Source organism: Cladophialophora immunda, assembly GCF_000835495.1.
Source record: "Cladophialophora immunda strain CBS 83496 unplaced genomic scaffold supercont1.4, whole genome shotgun sequence".
NCBI classification, from domain to species: domain Eukaryota; kingdom Fungi; phylum Ascomycota; class Eurotiomycetes; order Chaetothyriales; family Herpotrichiellaceae; genus Cladophialophora; species Cladophialophora immunda.
The window spans coordinates 5,172,284-5,185,143 of NW_015622544.1; the positions used below are offsets into that span (position 1 = coordinate 5,172,284).

Consider the following 12,860-nt stretch of genomic DNA (forward strand, 5'->3'; position numbering starts at 1 on the left):
TTCATGGTCTCAGAATGCTGTCTAGCAGGGCGCAATACAGTCCGACTCCGTTTCAGCGTTCCTACCAAGCGACCCTGGCTAGTTCGCGGATCGTAGCCGCGGGTCCACTTTCGCGCTGAGCGAGCTCTACGAGGTCGGCGCCGCAGCGCTGTATGCGCGAACAACGCAGCTCGACCGCATGGGACGTGTGCCGGGGGAGAGAGAAGAAGTATGGCCGTCTGCAATGGCGATTCAGCTATGCAAAATTGACCGTGTCGCTCCAGCCGAGAGGCCGGGATGACGGTGTGCCAAAAGCCGGCAGCAATTCTGGGCGCGTAATGGCCTCCAGCGGTGGTAATTTTGGATGGAATTCAGGTCAACGGGTAACTGATGTCTCTACGATCAGACCAACTCCTTTCATGAGCGAGATTTGCGGTGTTGATAGAAGGAGTGGTATGCAAAGTCAAAACGGGTCCGCACCCAGGGCATTCCATTGTGTAGGGATAGACGTTATACAGAATAAGAGTTGTATTTTGTTCTGGGATTATGGTTTCGCTACAGTGTCCAGGATGGCATACAAGTAAAGTCACAATCCCAGTATCTAGATTGCGGGAAAGAAATTAGTTACGGTCAGACTACCGTCAATTTCGAATCGCGGGTTTTCGAAGGACCCTGCTCGCTTGATTTAGGCTTAATTTAGTTGCAGTGGGGCAGTGGTTCTTGAAGTAAATCGCTGTCAGACAACTAATTTTGTCCAGAGGGCTTCTTGGCACGTTGGGATGCACGTTACTCCGTCCACACTTGATTTGCATACCACTCACCCACGTGACATTGACTTAGATACCAAAGTCGGCAGCTCGTAAGGCTGACTCGATGGTAGGCCACCCAACGGTAATCAGTGGTAGGCCGCTCCATGGTAGGCCACTCTATGGTTCTTTTTAGACCACTCCTCCTTCCAGGTTGGATTGACTTCCTCCTCCTCCTCCTCCTCCTCCTTCTGCACACTCCGAGACGGCGAATCTTCCATACACGTTGCATCGTTGCTACTCGATTTCGAAAAGCACGGGGTTTGCTTCGACAGTCAGGGGTTTATCTCTTGACGATTCGGTGAGGCTAAAGAACGGCGCTGTTGAGCGGCCCAAGAGGCATCTTTATTCATTCTTTGCTCTCCTATTACCTGTCAGCTACGGCTGCCCACGTCTTGAGGTCGACATACCTACCCGCTCGCGGGGAGGCGGCTACTCCTCGCGCGCCTCCTGATTGATAATCATGGAGGTACTATTTATTTGGAAGTGTTGCCACTGTGCCCAGGGAATCTTGAGGCCGACTTCATCGATCCTGCCAAGTTATCTTTTTCGGATGAAGCCCATCAAGCCTACCACCTTCACGGCAGCTGGAGTCTACCAGAGCTGGAGGACGCTCAATTTTCCCAATTAATCAATATCTCTTGGCCGACTTGCCACCCAGAAGCCGAGCGACAAGAACCTCTCGGACTTCTCAGTTCTGTCAATGGTTCCCTTTGGGGGCTCGAGGGCTCCTCAGAAGCTCATCCCGATATGTGCTATGGGTGGCCCGAGGAGCCATCCCTTCAAAATGGTAATAACATCACGTCCGCCCAAGTACCTACAACTTCGAGCAGCCAGTCTGACGACGAGGTTGGACTCTCGAGTTCGAGCGGGTCACCACATTTCCCCGAGACCAACACCCACTATTGCCGCAAATGCAATCCACCCAGAGCTTTCCAAAAGAAGCATCAGCTCACCACGCACCAAAGAAGGCACAACCCCCGCTTTGTTTGCGAGCAGCCTGAATGCAACAGGAGGTTCCAGTATCGGAAAGATCTCACAAGACATCTGAAGACTGTCCATGCCAAGCACGACCAGCATATTGAACGCTTCCCGTGTCCACACCCCAACTGCGAATGGAGCCTGAACGGAAAGCACAGAGGCTTTGGGCGTCCTGACACCCTGCGTCGACACCTCAAAACGGTTCATCGAGTAGAGAGTTCATCACCAGCCGACCATGCATCATCACAATGATTGAAATCAATTCAAGGCTGGGATCCACTGATTCGAGGCTAGCCCTGGCACCATTCTATCACTGTGGTTCCTCTGAGTGTAGTACCTGGCACACGTTGGCACGAGAGGCGTGTTTGGTGCAACGTGAGGTGCCAAAGAGTAGTCGGTAGGGGGTGCGGTCCATATGCGTCAACGGCGCTGACCCTCTCCTATCCATATCAATCATTCATCCTCTCTTCCTCACAGTCACCATCCCAAGACGATACGAGAAAATGATCCTATTCGTTCTCGCTCGAATGCTGACATTTGATGCCGCTAATTCAACCTGCTATGCTGGCTATTTGGGCGATCTGTTGTGGACGAGCTGTTGGGCATATACTAGTTGGGGAGCTTTTGGATAGATCCTGTGTCTACTTGGGTACATTGAATTTGTTGTATTCTAAACCATGAGCAAGGCGGCTACGGAGACCGTCTGTCCCTTCCCTCCCCAAAAAGCCGTGACAACTACAAAGTCTTCTTCATTCTCCGCCCTTTGTTCGGGCTTATGGCGCATTCCCTAGTCTTGAGCTGCTGCCCCTCGTTATGCTCGTTCCTTCGGCAGTGCCTAGGTCGTTTGGATGATTTCACATGCCTCCCAGCCAGGCATTTTTGACCGTCACCGCGCCGTCACAGGCTATTTGAAATTAGATCAACCGCATAGATTATACCATTTCAATCACAACGCATTTCGCAATGCATAATGATCATTGTAGTAACGTTTGAAGTGGCCTACAAAAGCGGCCTACAGGGCGGCCTACAGGGCGGCCTACAGAGTGGTCGACGGGGTGGGCGACAGGGTGGGTGACAGAGCGGCCTAGGAAGAGGCCTACCATTTCGCAGACCAATGTATGCACCTCTTGCAGGGGGCAATTCTCGAGCCATGGTAGGCCATCAAGCCACAGAGAAAGAAAGACACATCGCTAGAGGTGATGATGAGCCTTCCAGCAAGGCGAAGACAGCCACTGAACCTTTTTGAGGCAATAAACTGGTGCAAATCCAGATTTTGCGCCGACTCAGTTCCTTGGAAAAGCTGAATGATATTGAGACAAAGCACGCATGCATGGTTAATGGGGGACCGTTGCCTGGCATCTTTTGCCTTCGCCGTTGTGGTCCATCGTCGGCCAATCCATTGCCCCTGAGAGCTGTGCCCAATGAAATGAGTTAGTACTGCGCCCAAGAGGTACCTTCTTGGAGCGAGATAACGGGTGACGGACAACGGAGGGCGCGCCCACCAAGAAAAGCTGGCCACCCAACCTGTGTTGAGACGCAATTTGGTTTGGTCCAGGTAGGCGTGGTTCACCTCAACCTGATTCAGTTTCTTTTGTGCAGCTTGGTTAGACGCAACCTGCTTGGAGGCTCCCACTTTCAAGCATGCAGACTCCGTCTGATTGGTTAGCTGTATGGTGATATGGTGAGAGCCAATGGTTGGAATGCGGCTCTTGACAGAAATCCCCTACGTGGAGATCCCGCCGTGGCGCACAGGAAGAAGGATGTATAAGAGGCTCGTAATGTTGCCGTCAGCTGGAATCGCTTCGACCGCTTTATTCATCTCTTCCTCGAGTAAAACAGCCGTCGCCGACCTCGACTCCCAATGCCTGTACTAAACAACGCCGAACAAAGTAGGCACTTCTTCGAGTTGCCTGCTAGGGACTTGAGATAGTTACTAATGTGACTGCAGAATCCCGTCATGGGACCTCGACGAGGTCGAATGTAACCTCAATCCGCTTCCCCGAAGCTTTAACGGTGCCAAAGACTTCGCAGACCTTACATGCAGCGAATGGCATTCAGCCAAAACTCGCAAAGGCTGACCTCAATGCGAACAACCAACAAGACGAGACCACTCGGTACCAGCGAACCCGAGGCTGGGTTCACGGCAACAATGGCTACTCCCACGTTGGAGACCAGGAGCGGGAGAGAAGAGACTGGATCGATAAACAAATCCGTTCTGCGGACACGCTGTTGGGAGACCATTCCAGGTTCAAGACCACAGACGGGAATTTGAACAGTGACAATGCTGTTCAGAGCGAGACAAAATGCCAGAGCTTGCAGTTTGTGGGGAGCTGGACGGGTGAGAAGTACAAGGAATATGGAAAGAAAACAGCCGGACTTGGAGAAGTGCAGGCACACTCCTTCTCTTCCACTATTTCGAATTGATGTTGTCAAACGTTCTCTCGGGGCGACACTGATTTATGATGCTCCTATGATGCTGTTAGGTAGACAATCTCAGAGATGATAACCGCTCTTAAACGACCAGACTCGTGTGTATAGGGTAGAGAAGGTGAGAAATCGACCGTTGCCAGAAAACTTTACCTATCAGAATGTGAAGCGAAAGTCGATCGAGAGAGCTACACAACCCCTTCAACGAGGGCAACATGCCCATTCAACTTCGCTGTGTGGGTTGCTTCCCCTTATCGCAGTAGAGGCTTTACGGCTTCTTCTGGCACTTTTTCTGGTCGCCTCATCTTGACCTTGAGAGGTTGTCTGAATGGCGGCAGAGTCACGCTTGCAGTAGATGAGCCGCATGTCATCAAGTATATATCTTGGGGAACAATTCAACGCTAATTCTTTATTGGCCTAGTGTTGCATGTCAGGTGACACGGCGAAATTGCAATGTCGCGCCGTATCGCGCTATGTCACGCCGCGTCGGCCCTGCTCCTCTTCATCTTTCAGCCACCTCCATAGACCAGGTAGTCAGGCCTTGCCTTGGATGCTTGAAGTCTTATTCATGTCGCGGAAACGTCTCCAATGCCTCCCAAGCTGACATTGGCACGGAACTACCCAGCCTCTACCCCACCAAACCCCTGACATTGTCTATCTCAGCAGCAGCTTATCCTCAAACACATTATGTCCTAGTTCAAGACTATCTAGGAGTGAACTTCATCTTGAGCGCTGGCAAGGTGAGCGTGAATGTGTCCAGAACCTCAGTATCAAACTTGACGCCATCTTCCCCGGCGGCAAAAGCAATGTCGAAGCCAAGAGCAACCCTTGATAGAACCATGCGAAGTTCCATCATGGCAAGCTGCTTTCCTACGCAGCCGAATGCACCTATTGTCATAATCAGTACTGTCATTTACTGGAGGGCTACATTGAAAGCCTGCGGTCGGAAACACACCTTTTGAGAAAGGGAAGAAGGGGCTCTTTTCCACGCTGGTCTGTTCCCATCTTTCGGGGATAAATTCCAAAGGACGCTCGAAATATCGCGGATCTCGCTGAAGCGTATGAACTGGAACGCCAACGATGGTGTCTCCGGGAATATAGACTTCGTCAATCTGCAGCCCTTGCGGAGGGGTGATTCGAGGAAGACCACCTGGCACAGGCGGCTTGAGACGCAATGATTCGTTGATGATATTGTCCAAATACGGGATTTTCGACTTCTCATATGTCCAATCCTTCTCCCCCCCCGGAAATGCGGCATCAAGCTCTTCCTGGAGCTTTTTCTGCACGGTCGGATTTCTCGCCAGGTAGAAGAATGTGTTGGCCAGAGCGGCGGCGGTGGTGTCACTGACAAAGCATTAGAAGAGTGCTGCAGTCAGGGTATCGCGGGTTGGCCGATGGTGGCATACCTTCCAGCAATGATGATCAGGCGAGTATCCTCACTCAGTGCAAAGTCCGAGGGGGGTGCTGACTGGTCATTCTCATATTTGGCTTTGATCAACCACGAAATAACATCACGGGGCTCGTGGTCTTTGCCCGTCGACTGGACGCGAAATCCACCCTGTCAGCAATTTTCAACGCATCTCGGACGGGGAGGTCGGGCACTGACTCTCTTCTTCTCTTCTTGTTGGTCCCGGCAGTATTCCATAAAGTCCTGAAAGGTTCCAGCGATTCCAGGAATAGCACTGACAAACGCCAGCAGCCAAGGGAGGGTGCCGAGAGTGCCGATCGTGATCATTTGATCATGCAGCCCCTTGATGGCTTTGTGTTCCCCTCCGGTGGTGAGCATTTCAAAGTCCTTACTCAACCCAATGTCACCCATGACGTCGAAAGTGTAAAACATTGACCACTCAGTGATATTCATCGCCGAGTCTCCCAGCGCAGCAATGCGTGATAGCAGCAGATCCGTCTTGGCTTTCACGCGAGGCTCGTATGTCGAGAGTGCTAAGGGACTGGGGTCAGTAGCTGCTCATCAAAGATAGGAACGTCGAGCCACCTTTAATGCTAAAGCCACGGTCCCAAGCCCGTCGTCTCTGTCGCTGGATCTGCATGTCTCGTGTTGAGTTGATGGAGCACTTGTTAATGTCGTCCGACACCTGGCTGTACCAGGTCGATTTAGGCAGCTTAGTGGGAGGTCCATACACAAGCTCAATAGCAGAGGCACGATTGATTGAAATCTCGCGGGGACCTAGGCTCGAGTATCAGCAGAGGCCACTTCAGCGAGCCGATCAAGTTTCGCGTACCGACCCGAACGAAGTCGCCGTATTGCTTGTGCAAAGCCTCAACTTCATAATTGAACTGGATTTTCTTCATCGATCTTCGCAGAGCCCAAAACCGAGATAGCTTCGCGCCCCAGGGGCCGGGGAATTTCCTCAGCCGGTGGAAAAACAACCGATATATGGCAATGCTGCCATATACACCGACAAGAAATGCGCCATCGACGACGAAAACTCTGAACCCGGCCGCCAGGATCCCACGTTGTACGACAAAGGCATAGCCAAAGAAAGTCGCCGCGTTGAAGCTAGAGAAGAGAATGAGGAGCGTCCATACTCGATTGTCAATCTCGATTGGACGTATACTGTGGTGGAAAATGATTCCCAACACCAAAGCGGTAGCAGCAGTAACTCCGAGTTCAGCGTTCAGTGCATGCATGAGCAGGTTCATGGTCGCCCACTCATGTTCCATGCTTGCGAGCAGGACTTTCTCTCGAGCGACGTCTGCGAGAGGAATCAATCACCCGGGGAGAAAGGAGAGAAGCGATAGGACCTCAAGGGTCCCGGGGGGAAGGATGCCGGTTAATAAGGCATATACCGAAAGGGTAAGTTCGACAAAAGAGATATGCTGCCAGGAGGACTCGACGGTCGAAAAGTCATCCTACAGATATCTGGCGCATGCGACTTCGACGAAAAGGATCCCGAGGCTCTCCAATCTCCTGAATGTCTAGTGGTCCGACACACCACTGTGGAATCGGCTTCGTTGGCGAGTCAGGTAGCAGGGGTTCTGCATTACCATTGATATGCTAGCATGCGCAGAGAAGGCCTTTTACTGGTCCCAAGGGGAATCCGACTTTGGGCACCAAATGGCAGGCCTAGCCTTGTCTCGCTTTGCCAGGGAGGAAGCGCAGGTGGGTAAAGTCTCGGCTCTGAATGACGACGATCTTTCCTTTCTCTGCGGAACGCTCCCGAGGAGTCTTTTCTCCTATGCAAGGACAGGACACAATCCCTGCGGTGTCTGCTGGGGCTAGTCGGGTTGTGGGCCACACATTCTTTCATGTGCTTCACCACCGTTGCGAGGTGCGCAGATCTCGAGTGACTAGGAAGCGAAGGTGGTTGGCGCGAGAATTTCGGTGCTTCCCCCATACCAGTGTGGGAAGCGAAAGACACTAACCGACTAGAACTTGGGTTCGCCGTGGGAGTCAGAAGGTAATTCAATTACATGAGGGGCTTCGTGCAGATGTGGATTAGACATTGTCCTTGGCTGCCTCGCGCAAGGGTAATCGCAGGCGACTCGAGAATGCGAATCCCTGTAGGATGGCTTGTTGTGTCGACGTACATGACCTAGCGAAATAGCTCCACGTTTACCAAGATTTCAGAAGTCACGGAGGAGGCCGGTGAAGAATTGGGGCCGTTATGTTTCGTCCTTTGTCGATCAGCGGAGTTTTGTTACCGGCAAACCTCGTCGACTATCCGTACCTGAAGGCACCGTCTAAGCCGCCGAAAACACGGTTGACAACAATTCAAGAGCCTCCAAGTTTGTCCGGAGATTCAGCAAGACACGCCCATTGTGCTACCTTCTTACAAGCTTCTTTTGCCGTCGAGTCCCCATCCAATATCACGACAATATAAGTGAGTTGAGTGTTGATCCCAGGAGCGGCACGGGTCCACATTATTATTCATTAGTGATCTCCACTGATGCCCCGTATTCTGTGTTAGACTATGCAGATCCCAACGGTCGGGCAGTCGCTTCTGAATATTACGAGCAGGTAGGGGAGATGAAAAAGGGAGCCCCCGAGGGACTGGATGCGAGTGTCTCGGTCGTCGAACCAAGACCCGTTGCAGCAACGACCCTATGCACTGGCTCCGCGTCTCCGTAACGTATTCTAAACCTCTTCTGACCACATCGTTGCGCGTTAGGGGAAGAGCCTTATGGAGCCACAGGGTTTTATGGCCTCCTTATAAGGAACTTCCCCCACAGACCCGACAACATGCTGCTCCCTGGATTCTGTCGATCAGCTTGCGTACGGTATGGATGGGTTGCCTCGAAGGACCACATTCAGGCACGCACCTGGATCCTCGGAGTAATGCGACCAATAAACACCCATTCCCACAACGGTTTCGACCAGAACCCGCAACCGTTGCAATCGTGTGGCGCCAACGCTTAGTCCAATTTTTGCCCGTTCCGCGGGCCGGTTCGCCTCTAGTGATGCCATCAGGCTGTCGCGAGAATCTTTTCGGGGAAAACAGCCCTGCTCGGAGGTTGATTGGATCGACGAGCCCACAGGTCCAACCTCGTATCTGGGATCAGGTAACGCGAACAATCACCGATGCACATGTCGAACATGGTCGCACCCCCACTGTCCCCCGCCCTTTTTCCAGAAACAACATTCCTTGTAAAAGTCGAAATCGCATACTTTTTTTCGGTGTTTCAGAATCTGGGTCTGACTGAAGCGGAACCGCCTTCGTCGTACCTTCGTCTTTATAGACCTCACGCCCCTCCGGATAGTAGGGATGGATGCTTCTCGACGGGCCATGGACTTTGTCGATCATCGGGTCTGTTGAGGCATGCCCACGGGCAGAATTTTCCCTCCTTGGGAGACCTCGGACACGTTGTAACCTCTGTTGGTACCCTCGCAACGGCATATGTCGCATCCCTTCCCCCTCCCCCTTGCCCACTCCTAAAATGCTCCATTGGGCATCTGTAGACAAGACGAAGGGCAAAAGCCAGGGTTCCCTGTCCGCGGAAAGAAAAAATTTTGTAGCCAGCCTCGCAGCTTCAATGCGCCGGTACGTGCATTCTGATGTCGAGGTGGTGACCTATTCCCACATATGGAGGCACCAGAGTTCATGATTTCTGGTTTGCACATGCACCTAATGTCGTTTCGTCGCCTTCTCAGTCTTCCTTAATAGCTGTGACCAGGCCAGACGGCCCAGTAGGCCGAGAGCAGGTCTACATTTCGTTTTGAACGCCTCTTTAATGGACGGAAAGGGCTTCTTCTATAAACGGCTTGCTCCTTACAGGGCATTTCAGCCACACAACCTATTAGTTCTTCGAATCCACGCGGGGAGTGACAGACATTCTACTCGTAAGCCAATTTGTACCAGGGTTTAGCCTCGTATTTGGACCAGATTTTCCGACCTCCCCAATTTTCTCTGTTAGGGCGACAAGGGACGGGGTCGAGGCGATGCGAACTAACCTGTTCCCTACAATCCGACGGATTTGGGTCCCCGGGAGTGTGATCGACAGTCGACGATCTTTCGAGGTTTTCGAGTGATCCACGTAGGTATAGAGCCTTGTCCAGGTCTTCCCCCGACAAGAGCTGTCGGTTATAGCGTCTCACCTTGTGTCGACGATATATAGACCGATGAACTTCTCGGTTTCTGGAGACTTCAAGTCTGCTGGTCAGAAGGCTTTCGTTTCCTTTCAACCGACACTGCAAGACCTGGAGAGCCCGGTTCGACAATCCGTCTTTCGTTCAGAATGGGTCAGCCCAAAAGCCTCCAGTTGATCTGCCATGTTGTCATCAACATTCTTTTCGGCATTGGTGAAGTCAGCATTCTGCTTCGACTGTGGACGAGAGGCATCATCTTGAAACAGCTGGGCTGGGATGACTGGGCAATGTTCTTCTGTCTGGTATGCGACTCTCCCCCTCTTGCTCTGATCTGCCGCCAGACGCAAAATATACTAACAACAAAACAGTTCTTCAACGCCGGTCAACAGGTGATATTGTATCTGTTCCTGAACCATGGCGGTGGTCGGTATGGCTGATGACACCAGCGAGCTCTGTCTTCGTCCGCTAACAGCTGTCTACAGACAAATGCAGGAGGTCCTGGCAGAGGATCCGAACAACCTGACCGTGTTGTTGAAGGTCGGTCTTCTACTCTCTACGCTCCTGCCACACCACAGCTAAAATCCATTCCAGGTCCTCTTTGCCGAAGAAATATACTACATCTGGATGCACTTCTGGATCAAACTCTGCTTCCTGCTGTTCTACCTCCGTCTGGCGAAGGAAAGAAGGTTTCGAATGTTGGTCTTCGGCACCATCGGGCTGACCGCTACAATCACCCTCACCATTTGGCTGATCTATTGCCTCCAATGCAACCCTCTCCAGGCCTTTTGGTATCCCACACAATTCCCGACAGCGAAATGTCTGCCGTCGAAGGTGACATATTTTGTGCCAGGAAGCTTGGTACGTCCACATTTTGGGGGGATTGTTTTATATCTGGCTAACAACGCTCGTTGGTAGGAACTCTTCCTCGACAGCATCATCCTCTTCCTCCCCGTCACCGTGTTCTGGGGCCTCCAAATGAACTGGCGTCGACGACTCGCCGTGTACTCGGTCATCACCATGGGCGGACTCGTGGTCGTCGTGTCGGGCCTCCGGCTGATTGTGGTCAACCAATTCGCCACCAACCCGGACTTCACCTACATCCTCGGCCGGATGATCCTGATCTCGGCGGTCGAGATCCAGGTCGGCATCTTTGCGGCAAACATGCCGGGGATCAAAGCGTTCTACACCGTGTGGCGGAAGGGCGAGCTGTCGTCCAACGGGACCAAGAAATCCCAAGGTAGTGCCGGCGCGGTCAGCAGCGGCCAGGCACACCAGCTCGCGACACTATGGAACAAGCACGGCGACAAGAACAAGAGGGTCGAAGACGACAAGGTCACGGACGGCGATGGCGACGGATCGGAGCGCCACCTGACGCGATCGAGGTCGTCGGAAGAACTGTCTACCGGGGTGGGAAAGGGCCAGATCAGCGTCTCGACCGAGTATGCCGTGGCGGATGATGAGGACTACCGCCGCCCACGCCGCCACTCGCACTATCACAACGCAGTACCAGACAATTTAAGATGAACTGTCCCGGTTCAACCACAGGCAAGGCCTTGCCTTGTGCAGGAGAAATATGTCAATATGGAGCTTGGAACAAGCACGCGCGAGGCCGGATAACGACAGCAATACCCTTGCAACAGCACCTGCAAGACGATATCAGGGAGGCAGACCTATCTAGACATCTATCAGAGGAGCAACAGCGACATGTACATTAGCAACAAGTTGACTAGAATGCTGGCTCCAACCATTTTCATCCATGAAATGTATCGGTGAAGCCGTCACAAGTCGTCTTAGATCACAGCTTGATGTTGTGACCAAGTCCTGATTTGGCCAGTAGCATCTTATGCCGTTCTATTCATTCAACAGTTCCCCAAGCCCGTCCTGTAGGATGGGGGAAATCAACACCTCCATGGAGGCTGTGGCGATCGTCACGTTAGATGGCACTGAATTGAGCCCGCCATCAAACCCCCCAGGTGACTCTCCCCGAAGACTCGACGCGTAGACGATAATTTCATCTCGCTCATCGCAAGCGAACCTGTCCGTGACTGTACCAGTGTCTGACCTACCTGCGTTGCCCTTCTCTTCTCTCGTGCGCGAATATTGAAATTCATCTTCGTCATGAGCTGATACATGAGCTTTTGGATCAATCAGGGCATCCTCAACATTGGAACTTCCTCGGGAAGAAGCCTCAGGCGCTTCAATCACGGACCACTTCGTGCGCCATGGCGCAGATCGACGCACAGCTCTCGGGATGCGCGGCCAGCATCTCCATCGCCCACTGACACCTTCGGCATTCCTCGAGCCGGCTCAGGAGCTCGACGATGAACGCGTCCTCGAGGGGATCGAATCTTCCGAGACGGAGCTCCACGTCAGTCCGCTCTTGACACTCGCGCAGGACGTCCTGGGAGAAGTCGAGGGGCAGGGTCGTCGACGACGGGCGGATGTGGGCCCCCTTCGCGGAGAACGGGATATACACCGCCGCACTGGCCGAGGGAATGAAGAAAGGCCCGGTGGATCGAGACGACGACAGCGCCGACGTCTCGGGGAGAAGGGGATGATGGCGTGTCTCGACTGTGTCGTTCTCAGGGTCAAGAGCAGTTCGTAGGAGTATGCCATCCTCTTTGCTCACCTGGCTTCTCCCACAGCTCCCGCAGACGGTCGAGCGTCAGAGACAACTCGACAGGCGTCGGCATGGCGCGGCCATGGCCCTCCTTCGTCCGGGGCGCGTGGCCCGGATGACGGATTGGAACGTGCTCGGGGCCCATCAAGCTGGGCGGCAGGGGTCTGTGTTTAGGGTTCTTCGAAACATCGGTCTTCACCTCGAAAAAAGGGGGGCCTCCTTCATCAGGTCGGTTCTACCTTTTCTTTTTTTTTCCCCAAGGGCCAGAAAATGAATTTGCGTATTCCGGGAGACGCAAGGCCGCTCCAAACGACGACATCAAAAGTTCTACCTTATTCTCTCAAAAAAGGGTCGGCGAACTAGTTCCCTCGTCGCTAGCTCTCACAATGTTAAGCTTTGGAAACCAGAGGACTTTTCGTTCGACCTGACTGCCGTGATATCTCTCACACCTGCAGATCCCTACGGACTCGGGCGTTTAAGGATGTCGATCCCCCCCCAGGGA

The 12,860-nt window shown here is 52.9% G+C and overlaps 1 protein-coding gene across 1 annotated transcript; it reads right to left on the bottom strand.

The window, feature by feature from the left end:
• Nucleotides 1-11,755: 11,755 nt before the first annotated feature.
• PV07_08107 (uncharacterized protein) lies at nucleotides 11,756-12,431 on the bottom strand (the record flags this gene model as incomplete). The annotated part of the gene is made up of 2 exons (XM_016395238.1): nucleotides 11,756-12,309; nucleotides 12,368-12,431. 2 exons carry the CDS (start codon nucleotides 12,429-12,431, stop codon nucleotides 11,936-11,938), a joined length of 438 nt encoding a protein of 145 aa, XP_016248657.1. The 3' UTR covers nucleotides 11,756-11,935.
• Nucleotides 12,432-12,860: the final 429 nt, after the last annotated feature.